We start from the raw sequence: 26112 nt of genomic DNA on the forward strand, positions 1-26112 counted from the left end.
AGTTCTGCAAACTAAAGAGTAGCAAATCTCCTGGGCCGGATGGCGTACTGATGGAACTAAAAAATGAGCTTGCGGAGCTACTGTTGTTGATATGTATCCTTAAAATCGAGCATGGTACCAGAAGATTAGAGGGTCGCTAATGTAACGCCGATTTTTTAAAGAAAGGTTCCAGGAGAGATCCGGGGAATTATAGACTGGTGAGTCTGACGTCGGTGCCGGGCAATATGGTAGAGACTATCATTAAGAACAAAATAACAGAGCACATTCTAAAGCATGGACTGATGAGACAAAATCAGCATGGATTTAGTGAAGGGAAGTCTTGCCTCACAATCTACTGCATTTCTTTGAAGGGGTAAACAAACATGTTGACAAAGGTGAGCCGATGGATATTGTGTATCTGGATTTTCAAAACGCGTTTGACAAAGTCCCTCATGAAAGGCTCCATAGGAAATTAGAGAGTCATGGGATCGGAGGTAGTGTATTGTTATGGATTAAAAACTGGTTGAAAGATAGGAAACAGAGAGTAGGGTTAAACGGTCACTATTCGCAATGGACAAGGGTAGTTAGTGGGGTCCCTCAGGGATCTGTGCTGGGACTGTTGCTTTTTAACATTTTCATAAATGACCTGGAGGTGGGGGTAACTAGCGAGGTTGTCAAATTTGCTGATGACACAAAGTTGTTCAAGGTCGTCAAATCGCGGGAAGATTGTGAAAAGTTGCAGGAAGATCTTATGAGACTAGGAGACTGGGCGTCTAAATGGCAGATGACGTTTAATGTGAGCAAGTGCAAAGTGATGGCATGTGGGAAAGAGGAACCCAAACTATAGCTACGTCATACAAGGTTCAGCATTAGGAGTCACGGAACGAGAAAGGGACCTGGGAGTCATAGTTGATGATACGTTGAAATCTTCTGCTCAGTGTGCTGCTGTGGCTAAGAAAGCAAATAGAATGTTGGGTATTATTAGGAAAGGGATAGAAAACAAAAATGAGGATATTATAATGCCACTGTATCAGTCCATGGTGTGACCGCACCTAGAGTATTGTGTTCAATTCTGGTCGCCGCACCTCAAAAAAGATATAGTAGAATTAGAAAAGGTGCAGAGAAGGGCGATGAAGATGATTAAGGGGATGGGACGACTTTGCTCTGAGGAAAGGCTAAAGCAGCTGGGGCCCTTCAGCTTGGAGAAAAGGCGGCTGAGGGGTGATATGATAGAGGTATATAAAATAATGAGTGGAGTGGAACAGATAGATGTGGAGTGTCTGTTTACGCTTTCGAAAAATACTAGGACAAGGGGGCATGCGATGAAGTTGGAGTGCAGTAAGTTTAAAACAAATAAGAGAAAAATGTTCTTTACTTAGCACGAAATTCGACTCTGGAATTTGTTGCCGGAGAATGTGGTTAAGGCGGTTAGTTTAGCAGAGTTTAAGAAAGGTTTGGACGGCTTCCTGAAGGAAAAGGTCATAGAATGTTATTAAATGGACATAGGGAAAAATCCACTATTCCTGGGACAAGCAGTACAAAATGCTTTGCTCCGTGGATCTTGTCAGGTGATTGTGAACTGGATGGGCCACTGTCGGAGACAGGGTGCTAGGCTAGATGGACCTTTGGTCTGTCCAAGTGTGGTGATTCTTATGTCTGATGTCTAGCATCCTGTTTGCTTTTTTGGCCACTGCTGCTGCACACAAAAAACTTAGTCTTCAAAAACATGGTTCTTCTCAATACAGTGCTGTACTAGAGGTCTCCAAAACTTTTCTCTTCAAAGCACTGTTATGCTCCAGGATACATTTGTTGAGAGAGCAGATTGTCTTACCTATATACAGTAGTCCACATGGGCACATTGCAGCATAAATGACACCCCAGCTTTTGCAATTAGTGAATCTTCTAAGTGCAAATTACTCTCCTGTTGTTGGATGAACAAATGTTTTTAGCTGGATATTGACCCAGCAAACTGAGCATGAACCACACTTGTAATGTCCTGCAAGTTTCAAACTGGATTTCTAATTAGGTCCAGAGAGAGCAGAATGCACAAGGATGTCCTTCAGATTCCTTCCTTTCTTATCGGCAGTCATGAGGTCATTGTTCTGGAAATGTTCAATTTCCTGGATGATGAGCCAGTGTTTGTGCAAAATCTTAATAATGTCTTTTGAAACATGAGTGAAGGGTAGCGGACAGACTATTTTACTATTTGGTTCTCTCACTTTAGGCTTTAGTAATGTATCTCTGTCAGCATTAGTAGCTGTATTGTATCCTTTAGCAATTGCTTCTGGTGGATAGCCTTTAGATTGAAATCTCCTTCTCATCTTAGTTGTCTGTTTCTTGAAAAATTCATCCTTGGAACAAAGGCATTTACATCTCAAAAATTAATTGTGTGGGCGGTTCATCCTTAGACTACGATTGTAACAGCTTCTGAAATCAAGATATTTGTTCACGCCTGTAGGTTTTCTATACAAGTAACTATGAAGAGTCCCATCTTCATAAATAATACAGGTATCTAAAAATGCAATATGTTGTGTTTCAAAAGTCATCTGAAACTTGAAGTTACTGTTATTCATGGAACGTATGAAGTTCTTCCACATTTCCACTCCAGAGCAAAACGATATAGTAAATGTAGTGTTTCTAGAGGACAATCTTCTCATTCCATGATGTCATGGAAAACTTTCTCTTCAAATGCCGCCACATAGAAGTTGGCATCCATCGTTGGTGGCCTTTTGTTGATAAAGGTACCTTTCAAAGCAGAAAAAATTCTTCTTTAAGGCAATGGTGGTCAGTTCAACAATGAATTCAACTGGTATCCGTGGATGTTTGTGGTCTTTGCTTAGTGTGTCTCTGATAACATCAACAGCTTTGTCCTGTGGGATAGTCGTATGGAACGATTGTATGTTCATTGTAACAAGGAGAATTGCTTCTTCCGCATATAGATCTTTCAAAGTATTAATTATATCAGTAGAGTCCCTAACATAGGAGGGGTTTTTCGGGATCATTGGTCTTAAAAATGTATCCACAAAAGTAGAGAGTGTTTTAAAATTGAAGCAATGGCAGCCACAGTAGGTCTTCTTGGGGGATTTGTCAAAGACTTGTGTATCTTGGGCAGAATAAAAAATAGTTGGTGTTACTGGATTCCTTACTTCTAAATAGGGGTGGGCAATTTAATAATGCATGTTAATGTGATTAGCGTGCTAACTTTTTAATGTGCCAAGTTCATTTTAATGCTACAGCATTTTTTAATGCATTCTTCTCTGTCCCTGCATTTACCTTTACAGCTGAGCTCTGGCTTTTTCTCCTTCCTCGCTGCCTCAAAGTCTTCATCTTCCCCTGCACGGCCAATCTCTGCCGAAACTTGAGCGGTCCTGTTCAGGAAGTTGGGGAAGTCTCGTGGGACTTGAAATCACGAGACTTCCCCAACTTCCAAGCCAGTACAGCTCAAGTATCTGCAGGGCCTGGCTGTGCAGAGAAGACAAAGACTTTGAGACAGCGAGGAAGGAGAAAAATCTGGAGCTCAGCTGTAAAAGTAAACATGGCTGGGGGGGGGGGGGTGGATTGGGGAATGCTGAGCATTATTTGGGTGACTAGCGCTAACAAATAGTGGCGATTTCTGGATAGCTCATCAGTTTAAGGTAGGACAGGCTTTTTGCTGTCCTGTTGTTGTCTGCAATACTCTCTTATGGTGGCTGAATATCGCTAACTAATTCTGTCTTTGCTGAGAACGAACCAGTCTCCACCTTCTCACTGTTTGCATGGTGCATGCATGCCAGTTTTACCCATAGATACCGGAACTTCATATGGCATTCCCAAATGGGATCTTTTATGACCCACTCCCATAACATGTTTTCCCTTCTACAATTGTATCAGTAGATTTGAAAATCAATGGCAAAGTACATTCAGGATCAGAAACGTCTCAGGTTGAAGAAATATATTTTGCCGCTTTTTTTTTCTTTTCATTTTTATTCCTTCTCCTCACTACATTTCACTACATTTCATTATTACATGTTGTAAAGGCATATGACACTTTTGAAAGTTACATGCACATTTTGTTAGAATTACACTTTATGGGCCAAAATGTATGCCTTTTAATCACACGATCAATTGCTTGATCAAAAGGTTTAACCGCGCAATTATTCACAATTAGAATTTTTAATCATTGCCCACCCCTACTTCTAAGAATTCTTTCTCACGAGTAGTTAGGAATCCACCTTCTGCTCCAATCTTGATGAAAGAATCAATGAGTATTTTGATTTCTTTGGTGGGGCCTCCTCTCAGTTTGGAATAAAAAGACTGATCACTAAACTGTCTGTAAATTTCTTTCTTGTAATCATCTGTTTACATAACCACTACAGCTCCTTCTTTGTCCATTGGTTTGATGGTAATGGAGTGATCCTGTGTGAGTCTCTTGATAGCCTCATTCTGTGTTCTAGAGGTATTAAAGAAAGCTCTTGTCTTCGTACCTTCAATCACTGCAATATCCTTCAAAAACCAGCTTCTCATATGTGTGAATGATTGGATTTGTAGTGCCAGGTGGATGCCATTTGCTGGGATATTTCACAATCAATCTGTCAGTGTTGCTGGCAGAATTAGTGGCAAAAAAAATCAATTATCTTAAGTCTTCTTGTAAACTTAAACAGGTCAACTGTCACATTAAAAGCATTGTAGGCAGGGGTAGGGATATAACAACTCTTTGCGTAAAACATCATCTGTGTCTAAAATTTCTCTGGCCCTAGTCTCCTGTGTGCATCTGCTTGCTGGTAGGACCTGTTGTAATAGGTTCTTGCTGATGTTCCTCTCCCTTTTCCCCTGCCTCTTCCTCATCCTCTCTGCTGAAAGTAGTGTTGATCCCACTGTCTCTCCTGACTGAATCTCCTGTGCATTGTGGTTCTTTTTCCAAAGCTGGCTCATCTGATAAACCTGTCTCTGGATGTTATTTCTTGGAGGAGTAGAGGCAGAGGGATCAAACACATCATCCTATGCACTTTGCAACCTTTTCTTTTCCCTTATAATACCCGGGCTAGGTGGAGCCTGCCTAGGTATGTCCTTAGTGATATTGGATGGTCTGGGTCTACTTCTAGTTCTTCCTTTTCTTTGTCATGGATAAATAGTACTAAACTTATAGTCCTGTTCATCTCTTTTGAACTTACCAAATTTCATAGATTTCAATTCTTTTGTGAAAATATCTACACTCGTTTTGTAATCTTCATACAGTAGCTCAAAGCAGCTATCATTTTTCTTAAGGAACTTAACTCTTTATCTAGTTCCTGCTTAACCTCATTGGATTTTTGTCTTGTCGGTCTTTATTAACATCACCATCGAATCAACTGAGCACAATCAGAATTGCATCCCATTGTTTAAGAAACACTTCATCCTGATCAAACATTTTTGGTGCTTTTATTCAACCTAAGTCCTCTTGGAATCCGCTTGTAGTGGCAATAGTCCAATAGTGTGGAAGAATGGAGATTCATCCTTGTAGATCTTTTACTCAATTTGACTGCTTCTTCACAATGGTTAACATAGTTGAGAAAGGAGGAGACACTCTTTTTAACCTGCTGTTAGCTGCCAAGCTGTTTTCATTGCTACGTCTACTAACTTTAGGTATTTGTGCCCTTTGGTACCCTAATAGTTGTTAATCCCTGACACAGCCTCCAGAGAGGCGAAACATGGCTACATCAGGTTGTGTTTTAAAGTGGCAAGAATATAAGCCTTTTTAACTGTTAGAAGACGTATATTCTGCTTTTGTGGACTATATTACTCTTTCTGCCTGCCCGCTGCCATCGCTGACTTTCCTCCGCCACCCGATCGCGCTTCAAAATGGCCGCCGAGACTTACAGAAGTCTCGCGAGGCCGCCTCTGGAAGTCTCGGCGGCCATTTTTAAAGCGCAAACAGGCGGCGGAGGAAAGTCAGCGATAGCAGCGGGCAGGCAACACTGCCTGCCCCGAAAAATTCGATAGTCAAGGTAGGATCGGTGAGGGACCGGATCCGGAGGGAGGGAGAGACGGCTCGCCCTTTCCAACAACCGGCTCGCAAGTCCGGCCAAAATTTAACAACCGGATCTTGCGAGCCGGAGCGAGCCGGCTCCAGCACACCACTGACTGCAGCTCAATTGATAAGCCTGCTGAACTGGCAGAGGAATAACTCTAAAAGTTGGGTCCAGCTGGAGCAGGAGTCTGATGGAGGATTTGCCTTTAGGAAAGTTTCCCTAGTTATCTGTAAAAACCCTGAAAACCCAGGTACAGATAGCCAATCCATTTATCCACCTTACTCTCACCCTGTGGATCAAGGTGAGGTCACACTTACTTAAAGGCTATATTTTAGAACGGTACCCCTGTCTGTGGCAGAGAGGTTTGCTACGGGTGGGATGGAGGTGGTTTATAGATCCTGGGAGGCTCAGGGACTCTTCCAGCTTGGGCACTTTATAGAAGAGGGCAAGGTACAGTACGATGCCAATTAACCAGATGTCCAATTATCCAGACCACACTGAACAGAGTACTGTACATATGGGTGGGCCAGAGTGGTAACAGTAGCAGCACGTCACCTCCCTGTCTCCATTTCCCCAGCACACAATATATAGTGTTCTATTGTGTGCTTTGTCTATGTCCAATCATCCAGATTTACAATTATCCTGACCACCAGCCCCTGCCAAGGATAGTCTGGATAATTGGAACCGTACTGTACTCCCTTTTTCTGAATTGGAGGAGGAATATGGGTTGCGGTGCAAGGATCATTTCTATTATAGACAGGTTATTGACTTCATTGGGCAGAAGGCTATTGTGGAGCTTCAGCAGGAGGAACAGTGATCATAATATGATCGGATTTGATATTAGCTTTGAAGTAAGTATACATAGGAAATCAAATACGTTAGCATTTAACTTTAAAAAAGGAGACTATGATAAAATGAGAAGAACGGTGAAAAGAAAACTTAGAGGAGCGACTGTGAGGGTCAAAAATTTACATCAGGCATGGATGCTGTTCAAAAACACCATCCTGGAAGCCCAGGCCAAATATATTCCACGTATTAAAAAAGGAGGACAGAAGACCAAACGACAGCTAGTGTGGTTAAAAAGTGAGGTGAAGGAAGATATTAGAGCTAAAAGAAAATCCATCAGAAAATGGAAGAAGGAACCGACTGAAAATAATAAGAAACAGCATAAGGAATGTCAAGTCAAATGCAAAGCGCTGATAAAAACACATAGTAAAATTTTTTTTAGGTATATTAAAAGCAGGAAGCTGGCAAAAGAATCGGTTGGACCGCTAGATGACCGAGGAATAAAAGAGGCGATCAGGGAAGACAAAGCCGTAGCGGAGAGATTAAATGAATTCTTTGCTTCAGTCTTCACCGAGGAAGATTTGGGTGGGATACCGGTGCCAGAAATGGTATTCGAAGCTGACGAGTCGGAGAAACTTAATGAATTCTCTGTAACCTGGAGGATGTAATGGGGCAGTTCTACAAACTGAAGAGTAGCAAATCTCCTGGACTGGATGGTATTCATCCCAGAGTACTGATAGAACTGAAAAATGAGCTTGCGGAGCTATTGTTAGTAATATGTAATTTATCCTTAAAATCGAGCGTGGTATTAGTGATTGAAAACCTAACTGTTGGTGGTTGCTGACTTTTAGAATTGGACCAGAGCTTTTTCTATGCAGATGCTGTTGGCTGCATTCTTTTACTTTTGATAGTGGACCTCATTTTTCTTTTTAAATACAGGTATTGCAGTACATGTTTTGAATCTGTGAATGTATTGTGGAAACCTATGTGATCCATTACAAAGGTTTTTCTGAAGCTTGGCCAAGTTGGGGCCTGTTTCCATTAAAGTTGACATATGGATAAACTCTTGCTGTGTCTGTCCTTTCTTGGTTCGCCACTGCTGTTTGGACTTCTGATGTAGGCCATACAGCTGAAACTTGTCATCTTGCAGCACTCAGTCTCTCCACTTAACAGTACATATTCTTAAGTCCTGCAAGGAAAGCTATTTACCAGCACAATAATCTTTCCAGTCACCAAAAGGACACTTTATCCAGTTGGTTGGTAACAGGCATCCAGTTCTGTTATAAACAATCTGGTGCTTGTTTCACCTCTTAAATAAAATGTCATCAATCCAGAGCCACCCACTGCAGCTACTGTAACTCTTCTGAAATCTGCTTTGCAAGTACCATATGTAAGGTAGCTACTGTACCTGGTTATTGTTTCATACATTTAAATAGCACTATTGCTTGGATCTGTCCAAAATTAGAGACTGTGCATTTGTTTGGCCAGCACAGTTCAACCTATATTTTTGATAGTGCAACTCCCACACCTTTTTGTTATATGGACTGCTCCAGGACCCTTGACAATAAATGAAAAGTTGAGCAACCTGAGCTTGGGACTCATCTGTGTGCAACACTCAATTCTACTTCTTGACAGAAAAAAATCATTGCTGCTTACCTGTAACAAGATATTTTCCATAGACACTCCCAGCTCCCTGAGAGTTGCCTTAGATTTTTGACCTTTGAAACTAACCGAAGAATTGAGGAGACTGCCATGTGGTGAAAGGGTCAGACATAGTCAGAACCTTAAGCTATGTTCTGAACTCCAGGAGAAACTGGTGTATCCTGGTGACATATGCAGTAATGTCACCCCACTTCTGTACCTGATCAATTCTGTTGTCTATGGAACATACTTGTTACAGGGTAGCAGCAATCTTTTTCCCTTGGATGATAAGCTGATATTTCATCTTGAAATTTATCAGTCTAGCTTGCAACTATCTCATTGTAAATGTGTATTTGTTTTAATCATTTTTATGTTTTCTATGACAATACAAACTACTTTTTTTTAACCCATACAAAACTACTTTTTAAAAATCCATGTATCAATGGTAGCACCTGATAGGTAGTAGCCAGCCAGCCAGCCAGCCAGCACCCCCATTTGCTTAGATTTCTTAAAGAGAGTAGGGGTGGCCTGACAAAGCAAGGAGTGCTTTCGAAAACTTTAAAACAGTGTCTATCCAGAAATGAAATGTATCATAGTGTGTAGGAGTTGCTTGTTTAATTGCCACCAAATGTCAATCCCAAAATCTTTCTGTTGATACTGTTCCCTCTTATGATGCCATAACTAAATAGTACTGTTGTCTCGTCCCAGTCAGCTCCTCCATTTTGCTGCTGTTGTCATGTTTACAATAGCTATGATACCTGATTTGGGAACCAGCTAATTATCTTCTGCAGGAGATTGTCAGCATAGGAGCCTGCTCTGTGGGTGCTTGAGCACCCCCATTATTGAGAAAATTCCTTGTATATATCCAGGAAGGGGGTTAGTTCCACTGGGCCTAGCACCCCTAATATTTTTGAAAAGTTGTCTCCTTTGATTGTCAGTATTTATTTATTTGTGGCATTTGTATCCCACATTATCCCACCTTTTTGCAGGTTCATGAGGGGAGGGTTTGGTTCATTTTGTATTTATCTGCCTGTTTTTTTATTTCCAATAGATGGATCTCTCTGTGGAGATGCTCTATGGCTTTATGCAGGAGCGCCAGAAACGCTATGCCAAGTATGCTGAACACATACAAAAGGTGAATGAAATGTCTGTTATCCTACGCCGCATCCAGATGGGCATCGACCAGACTGTACCACTGATGGAAAAGCTGAATGCCATGCTACCTGAGAATGAGAAGCTGGAGCCCTTCTGTATGACTTCTGACTGAGAGCCCAGTGCTTAAGCCCTCCAGGGGGTCTGCACCCTGCTCACCATGTGGAGATACTGAGGGAGAGCTGAGCTTTTAATTTAATGAGATGAGATAGTGCTGCCAAAATGGAACTATCGGACATCTCGTGAAGGGCTTCAGTGCTGACCATGGGTCAATGAGCTGCACTACTAGACTGAATTGAGAGGGAAATGTTTCCCTTGTCTGTAATTAATAAAATAAAGTAATTTTATTTCACTCGCTGAGTAGGCACATTAACAAACTGGGATAATATTACTGGAATGGCTCATATATACACCAATTTTTTTCTCAGGTAAACCAAACTGACCTTGAGGGGTGACTATATTTTCAAAGCCTCTCAGCTAAGTGAAGAGGTCATATAGAGATGTGGTTATAGCTCGGTTGCATTTTCACAAGTAGTTGTCGTCTTGTAAGATCTCCCCCTTGCCAAAGTGTCATGTGAACACGAATAGAAAACCGATCTCTTGTACAAAATGGGTTAATGTTTTGTTGTCAGACAAAAGCAGAAAATAACTAAATATTCAAACAAGAATGTACTTGAATGGGTTCAGGGAGGAAGCAGCTTTTGGCTGAGATTTGAAGGCTGATAGAGATGGGGCCAGTTGTATATCACTGAGCTGATCCTAGTGCAGTGTGCAAGGTAACAAAGTGTTTGAGTCAGGTAAGTGTCAGAGACAGAGCATGGTCAGGGGTTGAAGGGGACAGAGGGCGTTCTTAATACAAGATTATCTGAGATTAAGAATCATATGTTCACACCTTCAGCCTCCTAACATTTTTTTCTCCTCGCCCTTTATGGAGCCAGAAGACTTGGGTGAAGGGTAGCGATGCACCACTTATGGCAGGAACTTTGAGTGAGCAAATAAAAATAGGAATGGTGGACTCCCTAAGCCAGTTCTTAACCCTGTTCTGAGAAATTGTCTGGATTGGTTCTATAACAAATGCCCATGAAACAGATGTACATAAGTAGTTAGGTTCACTGGTATTTGAGAAAGCTAGTTTGCATATTTTTGACAGGTGGCCACGCCCACTTCCACAATTGGTCAGAATTGAGGATCCACCCAAGCTGTGCCCACTCGGGACAGAAAAAGTACTTGCATATAATGTCTACAGCACTGCGTACGTCTAGTAGCGCTATAAAAATGATTATTAGTAGTAGCGGTTAGGTGTGTCTGCAGGGTAGATTAAGAACCATTGCCTTAAAGGTCAGTGGGAAAATTGTGTGCAATCATAAGGTTACTTTCTTTCATTTAGCAATTTTCTGCTGATTTGTTGGCCTTATTAGGAGGAATTCTGTATAGATCGTCCAAAGTGAGGCGCCAGGATGAGCCACACTAAGCTAGTATTCTGTAAAGGCTGTTCCCTGTGGGATGGCCTTTATAGAATATAAACTGAGCTCACATTTCATGCTTAAATTTGGCTGTAAGCATTTGCGCATGCTAAAGGCTGCTGTAAAAACTCACACCTAACTAATGGTAGTTAGGCACGCAAATGCAGGCAGTCTGTAACATTGTGCCTAAATGCTGGGCATGTCCCTTCCATGGCCACGCCCCCTTTGGAATTGTATGCTTTGAAAATTAGGCGCATATGTTGTAGAATAGGGGGTACGGCAGATCTGCGCATAATTCCTAATAACTGCCAATTAAATGCTTGTTAATACTAATTATTGATTGTTATCACCAATTAAGCCAATTACTAATCCATGCACAAAATTGAGCATCCAACTGTGGGTGACCTAGTTAGAATTCCCCTGATTGTATCACCAGCAGGGCATTTACTAATGGTACATAAGACAGTGAATGGGTCACTAGCAACATATAAACCACTGCTGAATGGGTCAGAAGCAGTACAATTAGTGATGCCTTAATGGTTATATTTTGATTATCCTTAAGCTTGCATTTTGAAATCAGTGTTGGTTATGCAGTTAGTAATTGAACCCATCCTAGCCAGCAATTGTACTAGCATGTCTGTGTTGTGTGGAAAGGAAATCTAACTTCCTTTACTACAGAGGGACTGAACGTTTTCTCACTCTCCAGCAATGGCTAAAGAAATTCTCTTGGGTGTACTTAACAGTCAAGGAAATGCCCTTGAAGTAAAATGTTTATGACCCTTCTTGCTCTTTTTCCTGCTTGCTATTGAAGCAAATTATTACATGAATCAAGCTGAGAGACTGCTGCAGCTTTTGGAGACTTGTAGAAACCACTTTCCACAGTACATCTACTTGATGCAATACCGACCTCTGCCTTCAGATTCCCTTTTGTATGAAGGTAATGTGGTTGTTGTGTTAGTTTTCCTAGATGCATAGAAACAAGTTATAAATGATACTTTTCTTGGACTAACAATACATTTATGCCTAGCTCTTGAGAGCTCCTTTCATTGGGTGGAGATCATCTGCACGTTATTTGTTGACTTTTATTTCTACTTTTCTGGAAGTAAAATATTATGATCTGGTCTAGCAAAACCTACTATTTCCTTAAGGTGTACCCTAACTGTTGCTTCACTTTCCCAGATCACCTTTTCTCTTTCCCTTTGTGCTTGGCCTGTCTCAGTTCATGTCCTCTTCCATTTTATTCCTGGGCCTATAGCTTTTGCCTCTCACTTTCCCACTTGACTAAATTGTGATGTGTGTAGCACAGGTAGTGCATCCACTGTGGTACAAGTGCTACTGCCATTAGGCAGCTCAAACTTGTGAAACAGCCAGAAGACTTGGCAGGCACTCCAAGGATTATACCTAGTAGAGGCAGTAGGGATGCACATATCAACCCACTCTGAGCTTTGATAATGCTCATGAAATCACAATGTCTTTGTTGTTTGTATTTCACCTTGGATAAGGGAAGAATATAAATTTTAATAAATGATTTGAATTTAAAAAATAATGACCAAACAGTAGCACTTAACTTATTTAAGCTGCTCCTACACAATTTTGCCCAGCTGGGATGAGCCATATTAGTAAGAAGATTGACAAATTGCCTTATGCTCTCTGGATCTGACTGACCACAAATGCCACATATGCTCTATGGACCAGTCATCCCATTTCATATGAGGTCATGTTTTGTGTGTGGTTATTTCTTGAGGCATAGCAGACTTATGGAGGAACATTTAAGTAATTCAGCAGATCTGCTTTAAGCAGTCATCAGATGAAAGCGTGATTCATATGATTCTAAAATAAAGCTGCAAGTCCATCCACTCATTTCTTGCTGTGTGACTGTCGGTATGAGAAATAAATCTAAAGGCTGCATGCCCACAGGAGTAGATGGGTGGGGGTGGCATTCCAGTTTGTTGCTATTCAGATTCTCATCTGTGAGTGGCCATCCATCAACTCTCTCACCTATTGTCTCTCCAGGGGTATCAACCTCTGCCTCCAGCATGTTGTCAGCTGCTCTCTCAATGAAACGTCCTTTCCTGTGCATGCTAAACTTTGGGATACTGGACTGGCATCATTGATGAGTCTGAAACCCAGGACATCTGAAAGCCTGAATTCTCCAAAACCCCAGGGCTGTACCTGCTGTAGTTTTTATCTGTGACACATACCAGCACCTGAATTCCAGGAAATATGCAGTACATTTTCCATAGTATGTACAGGCACAGCTAAACAAGCTTGCTACCTTGCAAAATCCAATGAAGACTGATGCCACCTTGTTTTCACTACCTCAACATGGTAGGATAAGCATAGAGTAACACTGGTTCACCCCACTTCACACTGAGTCAGTCAATAGGAATGCATTATCTCATACCAAAGAACCTCACCATGACTGTAAAGGGGTCAGTCCTAGAGATAGAAATACAGAATGAGGCACACTGATGGTCTTATCTATGAAAATTAGGTTAAGAGAGGGAGTTTTCTTGCCTTTGTGTTTTGAAGTGAAAGTATTTCCCAGCTTTCCTGCCTACACAGTGGGAGGCAGACTTGGGTGATGTAACCTGGTGCAGGTGACACAACGAACATGAAAGACATTAATTCCTTCTGTAATTCTCATTCTTCCTTCATGTGGAAGAACTCTATAATCTGTCAGTCTATTAACTGTAAGGCTATAATTATACTTTGGCTTCAAGCAGAAGATGTTCATGTTTATTAAAAAAAAAAAACCCTGTAAGATGAAGATGCAGAACTGTGGAATTAAGTTTATTTTCCTCGTATAGCAGCTGAAAATTCCTTTGACTGTGCTTTTCAAAAGGCGGATTATATTCTATTAATAAACTGCTGACTTGGCCACAAGAAGTGTTTTCACCAAGATTTTTTTTTATTTTAGTGGCATAAGGGTTTACACAATTGTATTTAAAACCAAAGGGTAATTCACAGTGAGGGGCAGATGGCATGACATCATTACCTTAAGCATAAGAAGAAACGCTTTATCCTTTCACAGAAGCTCTTCAGCATACCTGAGAGGAGTTATACATGGCAACTGCTATACACAGAACATAACAGCTTTCAGAAGAAAACTTTACATAATAATTTGGGCCATTCCAGGGCTCTCTGCGACACCCTTTGGTAATTTGACCTCTGCAAAGTACTGGAATATTATGAACGTTAAATAATGATTATCTGTTAGTATAAAAAAAAGCTGAAAATGCATACAAAACATGTTTCTGCCAGTGATGGTTCCTGAGCCATATTCTAGGTGCCTCAAAACAAATTTAGTTTTCAGATTTATCAAAAGGTACAAATTAACCTGATTCTTTGGCCATGATGCTTGTCTCATTGAAAGTTAACTGCAGCTAATCTGAAAACTATATGAGGCGGGGGGGGGGGGGGGGGGGGGGGGGGTCTGCAGCACCAAATTTGAGAATTGCTGCAGTACATGAACTGATTTTACTACTTTTGTTATTCCTTGTGCACGGTATCTTTGAATTATTTTATCTGTAAACAGCTCTATGACTGGCTCCTAAGTCTTAGCTGCAGCCCTGTGCCCTGTGATGCTCGAGGCTGCAGTCAGGTAGGGCTAGTATGCTTCTGCCATGCTGCAGAAATGATCCACTCAAGTTCCAGAAAAGGAGGAAACGTAACTGCCACTACTGCAGTGGCTTCTACTGGCCAAACAGCAGCACTGAAGGTTAGTCTGGGAAGAAACATTCCTCCTGCTCTCAGGCCATCACATGAGTCAGTCTGGTGAGGGGAAAATGGTTTTAGGTCTTGCTCTGGCAGCTCAGACAGAATGTTCCTCTCCCCTTCTGCTCCGTGCCTCATGTATTTTACTGCTCGCTGCTTGGCTGTAATGCATTTTCAACATACTGCTTAAAATAATATGGCAAAATGAATTTAGCTACCATTAGATATACCAAGGGTATGGTGGAAAACGATATAATATAGCTGAACAGAATGTGTTTTAACATTTATGTTCTCCAAGTTCTCATAAAGGAGATGAAATCAGGAGTCGAGACTCTAGTAAGAGGAGGGGCGCCAAGATAGCTAACTGGGGTGATGAATATGTAGAAAGTAAAACACTTAGTCATTTACAGTATACTACTTTGTTAGCACAATGCTATGCAAAGCATAAATATCCTCCACTGTCATATTTAAAATAACAGAATGTAGATACCTTGAGATGACATAAAAAGAATGTGAACAAATTTTTTTAATGTTAAAATCTGTGATGATTTGCTGCCAAATCACTGATCTGCAGCCTTTTTGATCTTGCCCCCTTTCCCCTATTGCAGCTGGTGTAGGCCACCATTGACCCAACAATGACATTTGTTAAAAATACGACCATGGATTTATAGTTGTAATGATGCACTCTAGATCTATGGTGGTGGAGGAGAATACGACCTCTCAGACAAGATCGGTTGGTAGCCCATAGCATACACCCAGCAAAAATGGCATGAGCATGTACCAAAAAGAGAAGGAGAAGAGAGTCGAGGACAGTAGATGTGTTCACTCAGGCTACCCAACCGTCTCTGCCTGCTAAATGCATGTTAAATTAAGTTCCAACTTTGGGCCCTATGTGTATTATGTGCTAGTGACTATCAAGGTCTTGAGTATACTATATACTGATTTGGTGTGTTGGGTATGTTAAACATTTTTAAAGCACCCATAAACTGAATTGCTAAGTGTGTTGGAGGCATTACGCATAGCATCTTAATTTTAATGTACTCCAGTTCTAGTATGCACGGGTGTGGGGAAGGGGCAAGAGGGGCATCTGCATCACCATTCCTGTCACTACCTGCTCCATAGAAAGCTCTGTTGGGTAATGCAAAAAATTACTCTCCCCCCCCCCCCCAACCAGAGAAATAACTCCCTATGCTACTGCTAGTATGCTAACAATTATGTCTTTAGCACTAATATGAAGAAGTGGAAACACTGGCCCCCAACTCATGGGAAACTAAGAAAACTGGACATAACAGTAAAAGAGAAAAACTTGAGAATTACATTGATAAAAGTAGTTCAGTGTCAAGTGATTATGCTGTGCATCAAATTGATAGAAGATCCTTGAGAACCAATAAATGCAGAGAGATAGGGCCGCCGAGGGAGGAGGGGTAAGGAGGGCAAAAGTCCCCGTGCCCGGGCCTCCAAGGGGAAGCCGACACTGGGGTCGCTCTCTTTGCTGCTCCTGATGGGATCTGAGTGATCGAAAGGAGCAGGACAGAGAAAACTCCAGCGCCGGGCCCCTGTTGGAGGCTGGGGAGGACCCAGAGGAGCAAACACTGCAGGTCTTCAGCCAGCGCTGCTCTTCACTCTGCCCTTTGCTTGCTAAGTGGCCGCTTTTCCTCTCAGTTGCGCATGCTCGGTTTTGAAACCTAGCATGCCTTAAGCGGAAAAAGCAGCCGCAGGGGCAGGCAATTGGCAGAGTGAAGAGACAGTGCTGGAGGAAGACTTCTGCTGGCAGGGCCTCGGGATCCCTGCCAGTCAAGGTATTTGAATTGCGGCAGCAGCGATGATCATGGTGGGGGGCGGCAGCGACCCTGCCCCAGGCCCTGTTCAGTCTCTCGGTGGCCCTGGATATAGGAAATATTTCCCAGTGCTGTGGTTGCCAAATCTGGTCCTGGAGGCACCCCAGCCAGTCAGGTTTTCAAAATATCCACAATGAATATTCATGAGAGAGATTTGAATACAGTGGATATCCTAAAAACCTGACTGGCTGGGGTGCCTCCAGGACCAGGTTTGGGAACCACTGTCCCAGTGCAGTAGCTGCCACAGGTCTGATTAAAAGCAATTTCCAGGCAGAACTTGCAAAGATACTTATCTATATTACATCTATGAAATCCAGCAGGAAGCTGTCTTTGGCATAATACAAGAGTTCCTTCACCCTTCTGCCAATCCTCAGTGACATGATTCAGTAACAAACTAGTTGTGTTCTCACCATTTGGAAGGAAGCGAGAATTCACCCACTCACAAGTAGAGCTTCCAGTGTCTCTACTCCAGATGCTATTGCCCAATTTTAAATCTACCATTCATAGCTAAAGTTACGGGAAAGATTGTTCATTCAAAATTGGTTGTCTTTGTAAACAAGACTAATGCGCTACACCCACAGCTAGCAGATGTCAGACCAAGCCACAGTTCTGTAATGTTGTCCTTGCTGAATTTCATCTGTAGAATTCTGGCTTATAGGAACAAAATTCCTTAGTATGAGTACTGTGTTTGCTGTGGTTGACTACCTGCTTTTTCCTTGCCTTAAAGATAGTGTAGTGCTCCTGGGTGGGGGGGGGGGGGGGGGGGGGGGGGGGGGATATTGTATTAAACGAGTTCTCATTTACATCTTCAGAACTTTTCAAGTTTACTGGGGAGACCCTACATCAGCCCTTTATCCTCTGTGGGGAGTGAGTGGAGGACCAGATAACAAAGATCTTAAGAAACTATGTCAACTCATAAATAAGTAACCAGACACCACCCCTGTTATTACATCCAACACAGACATCCCATCCACAGACAAACTGGCTACCTACTTCAAGGACAAAATAACAAAAGTACGCAGTACTCTTCCTCATCACAACACCGACATCGAAAACTTCTTTGACGACCTAGACCTTATCCCGGGAGGATACCCAGCTGACCGTATCTGGTCTACATTCAATCTACTCACCACTGAATCAGTTACACAAGTGACTCATAGATTCGCCCAACACCCACTGCAAACTGGACATATGTCCCAGTCATCTACTTAAATCCGCCCCCAGCCAATTCATAGAAGACCTCACATCCCACCTAAACTTCATGCTACAACAAGGTTTCTTCCCCGAGGAATATGGTAACATCCTACTTACCCCAATACCAAAAGACACTAAGAAAAAAAACAAACGACCTCACCAACTACCGCCCAGTTGCGTCCATCCCTCTAGTAGTAAAATTGATGAGAGCTTGGTGACCAAACAGCTTACGGAATACTTGGACAAGTACTCAATACTACATAACTCACAATCAGGATTCCGCTCCCACCATAGTACCGAAACTGTCCCAGTCACTCTTCTGGCCAAATTCAAACAGGAAATAGCCATGGGTAAAAGCATACTTCTCCTTCAATTCGACATGGTAAACCATAATATACTACTAAGACTCCTTGGCCACTTCGGGATTGTTGGTAACGTACTCAATTGGATCAAGGGCTTTCTCACCACCAGAACATACCAAGTAAAATCAAATTCAAACATATCACCACCGTGGAAAGCAGCCTATGGAGTACCTCAAGGATCACCATTATCACCAATACTCTTCAACATGATGATGATCCCACTGGCAAAATCCTTATCCAATCGAGGCCTTAACCCATTCATCTATGCAGATGATATTACAATCTACATTCCCTTCAGACATGCCTTGACTGAAATAACCAATGAAATCAATGATGGCCTGAACATCATGGACTCTTGGGCAAACTCATTCCAACTGAAACTGAACACTGAAAAAACACACTGCCTTATCCTCTCATCTCAACATAACAACTACAAACCCGCAACCATAAACGCCCCAGGACACACACTCCCTATTTCAGACAGCCTAAAAATACTCGCAGTCACAATCGACCGCAACCTCACTCTCGAGAGCGAAGTAAAAACCGTAATAAAAAAAATGTTCTATTCAATGTGGAAACTCAAACGAATAAAACCTTTCTTCCCGAGGGATACCTTTCGTAAACTAATACAATCAATGGTCCTAAGCCATGCAGATCACTGCAACGGAATCTATGCGGGATGTAAAGAACTCCTCGCAAAAAAACTCCAGACCGCTCAAAACACAGCAGCCAGACTGATATATAGTAAAACACAATTCGAAAGCACTAAATCCCTTCAAGAAAAGCTGCACTGGCTCCCAGTCAAAGAACGAATCATCTTCAAAATCTGCACTTTGGTCCACAAAATCATCTACGGCATAGTCCCAGGATACATGACAGACCTCATAGATCCACCAACTAGAAACAGACTTGGATCAGCACGAGCATACCTAAACCTACATTACCCAAACTGTAAATGGCTAAAATACAAAACAACTTATGCATCTAGCTTCTCCTACATAAGCGCACAACTATGGAATGGACTCCCATATGCAGTGAAAACAATACATGCCCTCCTAAACTTCAGGAAATCATTAAAAACCCACCTCTTCAAAAAAGCTTATCCCACCGATCCAACATAAATCCTCATACCCAGCAACACAACATAATCAATGTTCATACTGGACGATTTACTTTTCTCTTTCCCCTCGACCCCATGACGCCTGATTCACTTCTACCTCATCTGACCTCAACACAATCTTGTATTTGTTATCAACTGAAATGGCAAACGCCTTTACGGTACTTTGTAAGCCACATTGAGCCTGCAAATAGGTGGGAACATGTGGGATATAAATGTAACAAACAAATAAATAAATAAATAAATAAATTTTACACTCAATGAAATTGCATGGAAATACTTTTAAAACAAATAGGAGGAAATATTTTTTTCACTCAAAGAATAGTTAAGCTCGTTGCCGGAGGATGTGGTAACGGTGGTTAGCGTATCTAGCTTTAAAAAAAGATTTGGACAAGTTGCTGGAGGAAAAGTCTATAGTCTATTATTGAGATGGACATGGAGGAAGCCACCACTTGCTCTGGGATTGGTAGCATGGAATGTTACTACTAATTGTGTTTATGCCAGGTACTTGTTACCTGGATTGGCTACTGTTGGAAGCAGGATACTGGGTTAGATGGACCATTGGTCTGATGCAGTATGGCTATTCTTATGTTCTAAAGATTCCATCTTATGTCCATTGCTTTTTTAAAATCTTTATTTTTATTGTAAGATTTTCTTTTTTATTAACAGTTATGTGTTGGAACAATGAAGGGCACATACAAATTTCTCTATAATCATAACATTGTAATGATTCCCCCCTTTCCCACGCTTATGTACCTTCATCTATTCTCGCAGAAAAACATTCTCACACATGACAATTATCCTGGGAACTCAAGAAAAATACTCTAACCCTCAATTACTTACAATTATCCCACTTTAAAACAACCTTTTCAACTGTCTAAAACCTTTTTTGAGCAAGTGTATATTGCCTGACCCTTACAGCCAGATATTTATTTACAACATTTGTATCCCACATTTTCCCACCTATTTGCAGGCTCAATGTGGCATACATAGTTCCGAAATGGTGATTACCAGTACCAGAAAAAAGAAATACATAGTTAAGGTAGAGTAGACAGAATGGAGCAGGTATTCAGGAAGGAAAGTTCATCTTATAATAAAATAAAGATATCCGAAAGGTACCAAGACAAAGGCAGATATACTCAGTGCATGTTGGAGATACTGTGATGGCAGAGGACATTTTGAGCATATGGAGTGACTAGTGACTGGGCCCATATCCATTACTTTTTAATCTCTTTTTGCCCAGTTCCTTCCTTAACCCTATCCATGGGTGTTACTGTGTTTATGTATGCTGATGGTATTCAACTCTTACCAACATATAATGCCACTAATGTTCATTGTCGCAATTCCTCAAATGCGTGTCTTAAATCAGTAGAAACATGGCTTAGTAGGCCCTGAATAAAACTTAGTCCTGCTAAATCCACAACCACTACATTCTAAACAGCACCTAATGTCTTCTTTTTCTCCTCCAATAAACCTGAAAGATTCAGTTTGAGCAATAGGCATTCAACTTGACCAGCAGTTCTGTTTATGCTATTTAGCTGATCCACTCAGACCATTTCTCCAAAAGCCTGTTTTAAAGATATCCATTCAGGCATGTTTATTGAATAGACTCTACGGTGCGTATTTTCAAAGCATATGGATGTCTCAATATGCTTAAATTGGTGTCCATGTGCTTGAAGCATCCCAATCCTGAGTTTGCAAAGGCATAAAAGGGGTGTCCAACACTGGTTGTACAGCCAAATATCAAAAGGGCATGTTGCAGGTGTGTTTTGGGCAGGACTAAGGAAGTCCAAAAGCAGGACATCCAACAGCAATTACCAAATAGGAAAAAATATCCAAGTCTACTATGAAGGACATCCTGTTAGATCTGTTTCAGTCATATCCAGGTGCTCTGCTTGAGCAGTTGACACCTCCTTAATCCCCCAGTGTTTGCAGTCCCCCCTCTCTCTCCCCTGAAAGTGAAACAGAAAGGATAATCCAGGCTTTATGACAACTTCAGGTATTATGGGCATTCATAACAGGAAGCAAGTCTGAGGAATAGCCTAGTGGTTAATGTAGTGGTCTGTGAACCAAGGGACCTAGATTCAAATCCCCCTTTGCCTTATTGATTGTGATCCCTCCAGGAACAGAAAAATGCTTACTATAAGCCTGAAGGATATTGAAGTGGTGTACATTCAGGTACAGTAGGTATTTTTCTGTTCCTAAAGGGCTCACAATTACAAAATAAAAGAGTTGAAGTGGGATTTGAACCTGAGTCTGTTGGTCCACAGTCCACTGCACTAAGCACTAGGCTGCCTCTCTGCTCTTTGTAGATGACTTTGTGGCTATTTGCTAAAAATGCTGCCATACTGACACCTATGCCCCTTGTTTCTCACCGTTCATAATTTGGACACTCCAGTTTGTAAACTGGCTGTTCATGCTGGATGTCTCCAGCATACAGCTGTCCATCTCATGTATTTTCAAACAGGAAATCTTGATGTATTTCCTGTTCAAAGATACCTGTGAGATGGATGTCCATTTTGAACATTATGACCTGGATATACCTATTCTGATTTAGATGTTCTTTTGAAAATGCCCCTCACTGTGTCTCTTCTGTCCACATGGACCCAAACCATGAACAGTTTATGGGGGCTGTCACAAGTGGGAAATATTCTGAGCTTGCCAGCACCACCCCTGGACATCCTAGGGCAATGGAGGGTTGAGTGGCTTACCCAAGGCCACAAGGATTTGCTGCTGTGGGATTTGAACATGGGCTCTCTGGTCCACAGCCTGTGTGCCCATAGTTGGATATGGGAATCCCTGTGACTCTGTTCCATAAAGGGTGCTCATCCCGGAGCTCACTTTATAAATAGTGCTGAGCACCAATTTTTCATGGTGTCCATTTTTCAGCACCATTTACTGAATCTGGCCCGAAATGTATAACTATTTCCAGAATCATCTGGTACAGATCTCAATGCACAACTGGCCAGCACATAAATATTATGAGGACCAAATGGTACCAGTCTCAGGGACCACTATTTACAATATCAACCCAACGATATAAGCAAATAATGAGAAACAGTAGAGCCAAAAATTATCCTCATCCATTCAGAGAACCATATAGTACAGGTCTCGTAATATACTGCCAAACAATATTCTTTCACAGGATCTATGATACAGACTTCAAGGCAGGTCTATCCACTTAAAGTATCTCAAAAGGACATCTCCTGCTAGATTAAAACTACCATACATTAACACATCCCTTAACATATCCATGCATGCACCAAATTCTACTTTAAACAGAACAACCTTTTAGGAATTCATAAGCAAAAGTTTCCATAAAATCACCATAAAAAGTCAATATAAGCTTTTCTTATCATCATCACAGCTCTCTAGTTTTACAGCAGCTAATACCAGCTTTAAAATGACAACTGGACAAATTAAAAGTGAGACTAATACTTTTTTTTTAAATCAAATTGAAAACCAAGCACTATACCATCTTCTACATGGCAGGGGAATCACGAAACTGAATTTTCTTTTTAATGCTGAGTTTTAAGTTTAAAAAACACTAAACACCAAAGTGAAAGTAAAACAAAAATGTCTAGAAAAAGTTAAAAACTTTAAAGGCAGCTTTTCAACCATATAGCAATGTGCCAATCAAATTCCGGACAAAATAAACACATCTTCCATTTAAAACAGCATTTTCCCGCCAAAAATGTCATGATGATGTCATTGCTAATAAAAGTTATAAAATATGCTTAAAATAAGGGTACTTTTAAAAACAGCAATTTAAAAAAAAAAAAAAGAGGTACTACCCAAATTCTTGCATTTATTTCAAACATTTCCAGTGGAGGTCCTCTCAGCCTAAACTGGAGCATTGAACAGGAAGTTAATTACACTTATCTGGAAAATATGGCCACTGAGAGTTGTAGGTTTTATTTATGTTTACCTAAGAGAGAGGGGGGATTGGCAGTGCCAGACATGGAGGGGGCATTGTCAAGCAGCACAACTGTAGGCAATGTTGGATTGACAAAAGAGAAGGGGGAAATAGTGGGTTAAATTAGAACATGTAGTTGAGCATGGGATGCCAATAATTCGCCTGCCCTGGATTATAGATATGAAAAGGGGCTTAGGAAAATAAGGAACCTATTTATAGCCCTAACAATGAAAATCTGGTGTAGGAGTAAAGAAGATCTGCTGGAAGGGTGAAGATACTCTCCCCTTACTCCTGTTAGGTATAATAGTGAGTTCAATCCAGGAGAGAGGGAAGAATTTTCCAGAGATGAGAACATACAGGTTTAGGATGTATAGGTCAACTATATAAGGATCATTGAGTTTAGAGGGGAATCAGAGTATACAGTTCCTCTATGCTTTCCTCACCATCCGACTCTGTTCCCGACTTGGGAATGGGATCGGTCTCTGGGGCCAAAGTAAGCCTTTCTGGCTGGCCCTCATGCTCATTGACAAGAAGCCCTATCTCTACATCAGATCTAAGGTCATGCACCGTCTGTTCAGTATGTTTCACCCAGTCCACAGTGTCTAACTGCACTCTAGTGACTTGGCCTTGAAGAGCTAGGCATTGGTCACTCACATCTCTGAGCTGACTTTGAAAATAGCTCAGACACCCTGCCTCCTCATCATCAGCTGGACTTATTTGAGAGCACACAGCATCATCCCTCTCACCCTTTATTTCCTGCTGTGCAGCATACCTAGTTTCATTGACACTCAGCTCAGAGTTCACTCTTTAGCACATTTCTCTCTCCACAGATTCTCTTTATCTTTCTGTAAGGAAATATTGTGTTCCCATAGGGCCTTCCACATTGGGGTCATTTCACCCCCAGGCTTACAGTGGTGGAAATAAGTATTTGATCCCTTGCTGATTTTGTAAGTTTGCCCACTGACAAAGACATGAGCAGCCCATAATTGAAGGGTAGGTTATTGGTAACAGTGAGAGATAGCACATCACAAATTAAATCCGGAAAATCACATTGTGGAAAGTATATGAATTTATTTGCATTCTGCAGAGGGAAATAAGTATTTAATCCCTCTGGCAAACAAGACCTAATACTTGGTGGCAAAACCCTTGTTGGCAAGCACAGCGGTCAGACGTCTTCTGTAGTTGATGATGAGGTTTGCACACATGTCAGGAGGAATTTTGGTCCACTCCTCTTTGCAGATCATCTCTAAATCATTAAGAGTTCTGGGCTGTCGCTTGGCAACTCGCAGCTTCAGCTCCCTCCATAAGTTTTCAATGGGATTAAGGTCTGGTGACTGGCTAGGCCACTCCATGACCCTAATGTGCTTCTTCCTGAGCCACTCCTTTGTTGCCTTGGCTGTATGTTTTGGGTCATTGTCGTGCTGGAAGACCCAGCCACGACCCATTTTTAAGGCCCTGGCGGAGGGAAGGAGGTTGTCACTCAGAATTGTACGGTACATGGCCCCATCCATTCTCCCATTGATGCGGTGAAGTAGTCCTGTGCCCTTAGCAGAGAAACACCCCCAAAACATAACATTTCCACCTCCATGCTTGACAGTGGGGACGGTGTTCTTTGGGTCATAGGCAGCATTTCTCTTCCTCCAAACACGGCGAGTTGAGTTCATGCCAAAGAGCTCAATTTTGTCTCATCTGACCACAGCACCTTCTCCCAATCACTCTCGGCATCATCCAGGTGTTCACTGGCAAACTTCAGACGGGCCGTCACATGTGCCTTCCGGAGCAGGGGGACCTTGCGGGCACTGCAGGATTGCAATCCGTTATGTCGTAATGTGTTACCAATGGTTTTCGTGGTGACAGTGGTCCCAGCTGCCTTGAGATCATTGACAAGTTCCCCCCTTGTAGTTGTAGGCTGATTTCTAACCTTCCTCATGATCAAGGATACCCCACGAGGTGAGATTTTGCGTGGAGCCCCAGATCTTTGTCGATTGACAGTCATTTTGTACTTCTTCCATTTTCTTACTATGGCACCAACAGTTGTCTCCTTCTCGCCCAGCGTCTTACTGATGGTTTTGTAGCCCATTCCAGCCTTGTGCAGGTGTATGATCTTGTCCCTGACATCCTTAGACAGCTCCTTGCTCTTGGCCATTTTGTAGAGGTTAGAGTCTGACTGATTCACTGAGTCTGTGGACAGGTGTCTTTCATACAGGTGACCATTGCCGACAGCTGTCTGTCATGCAGGTAACGAGTTGATTTGGAGCATCTACCTGGTCTGTAGGGGCCAGATCTCTTACTGGTTGGTGGGGGATCAAATACTTATTTCCCTCTGCAGAATGCAAATAAATTCATATACTTTCCACAATGTGATTTTCCGGATTTAATTTGTGATGTGCTATCTCTCACTGTTACCAATAACCTACCCTTCAATTATGGGCTGCTCATGTCTTTGTCAGTGGGCAAACTTACAAAATCAGCAAGGGATCAAATACTTATTTCCACCACTGTATCTGGCTAGTTTGGACGTCAAACACCATGTTTCTGTGCCCCATCACGATCTTCAGGTTCACCTACTTTACTCCTGACAATCTCATCTTGAGTTCCTGCAAGCAAGATATTCTTTTCCTCTAAAGTCTGGTTCTGTGAACACAATTGGTCACAATCTCATTCCAGTGCCTTTATCTGCTACAGCGTGGCCTGATGCTCCTTCTGAAGAGAGCTAAGCTCTGCCTCAAAAGTCACAAGTTTTAACAACTTTTTGTCTTTCTCACATTTTGCATGTTCGTCCTCCACAGCATCATGCACCTTTTAGAGGTGGCTCTGCTGTGTCTCCAAAACTACCTTAGCCTTTATCAACTCAATATTTTCACTCTTCAGTTCCTTTAACTCTCCCTGTATCTCACACAATCAGGGGTGGAGAGCTTCACATTCCTTCCAGACTCCAACAAGGTCAGCACGTGCGATAT

General features: G+C 41.8%; 1 protein-coding gene across 1 annotated transcript in view; it reads left to right on the forward strand.

Annotated features, from left to right (window-relative positions):
• BORCS5 (BLOC-1 related complex subunit 5) overlaps window positions 1–9897 on the forward strand; it is a 167548-nt gene extending 157651 nt beyond the window's left edge. The window contains exon 4 of the mRNA XM_030214648.1: window positions 9445–9897. Within this exon, the coding sequence (XP_030070508.1) occupies window positions 9445–9660 (216 nt within the window). The 3' untranslated portion in view covers window positions 9661–9897. The remainder of the gene's footprint in view (window positions 1–9444) is intronic.
• Window positions 9898–26112: the final 16215 nt, after the last annotated feature.

This window comes from Microcaecilia unicolor, chromosome 9 (genome assembly GCF_901765095.1).
Source record: "Microcaecilia unicolor chromosome 9, aMicUni1.1, whole genome shotgun sequence".
Classification (NCBI taxonomy): domain Eukaryota; kingdom Metazoa; phylum Chordata; class Amphibia; order Gymnophiona; family Siphonopidae; genus Microcaecilia; species Microcaecilia unicolor.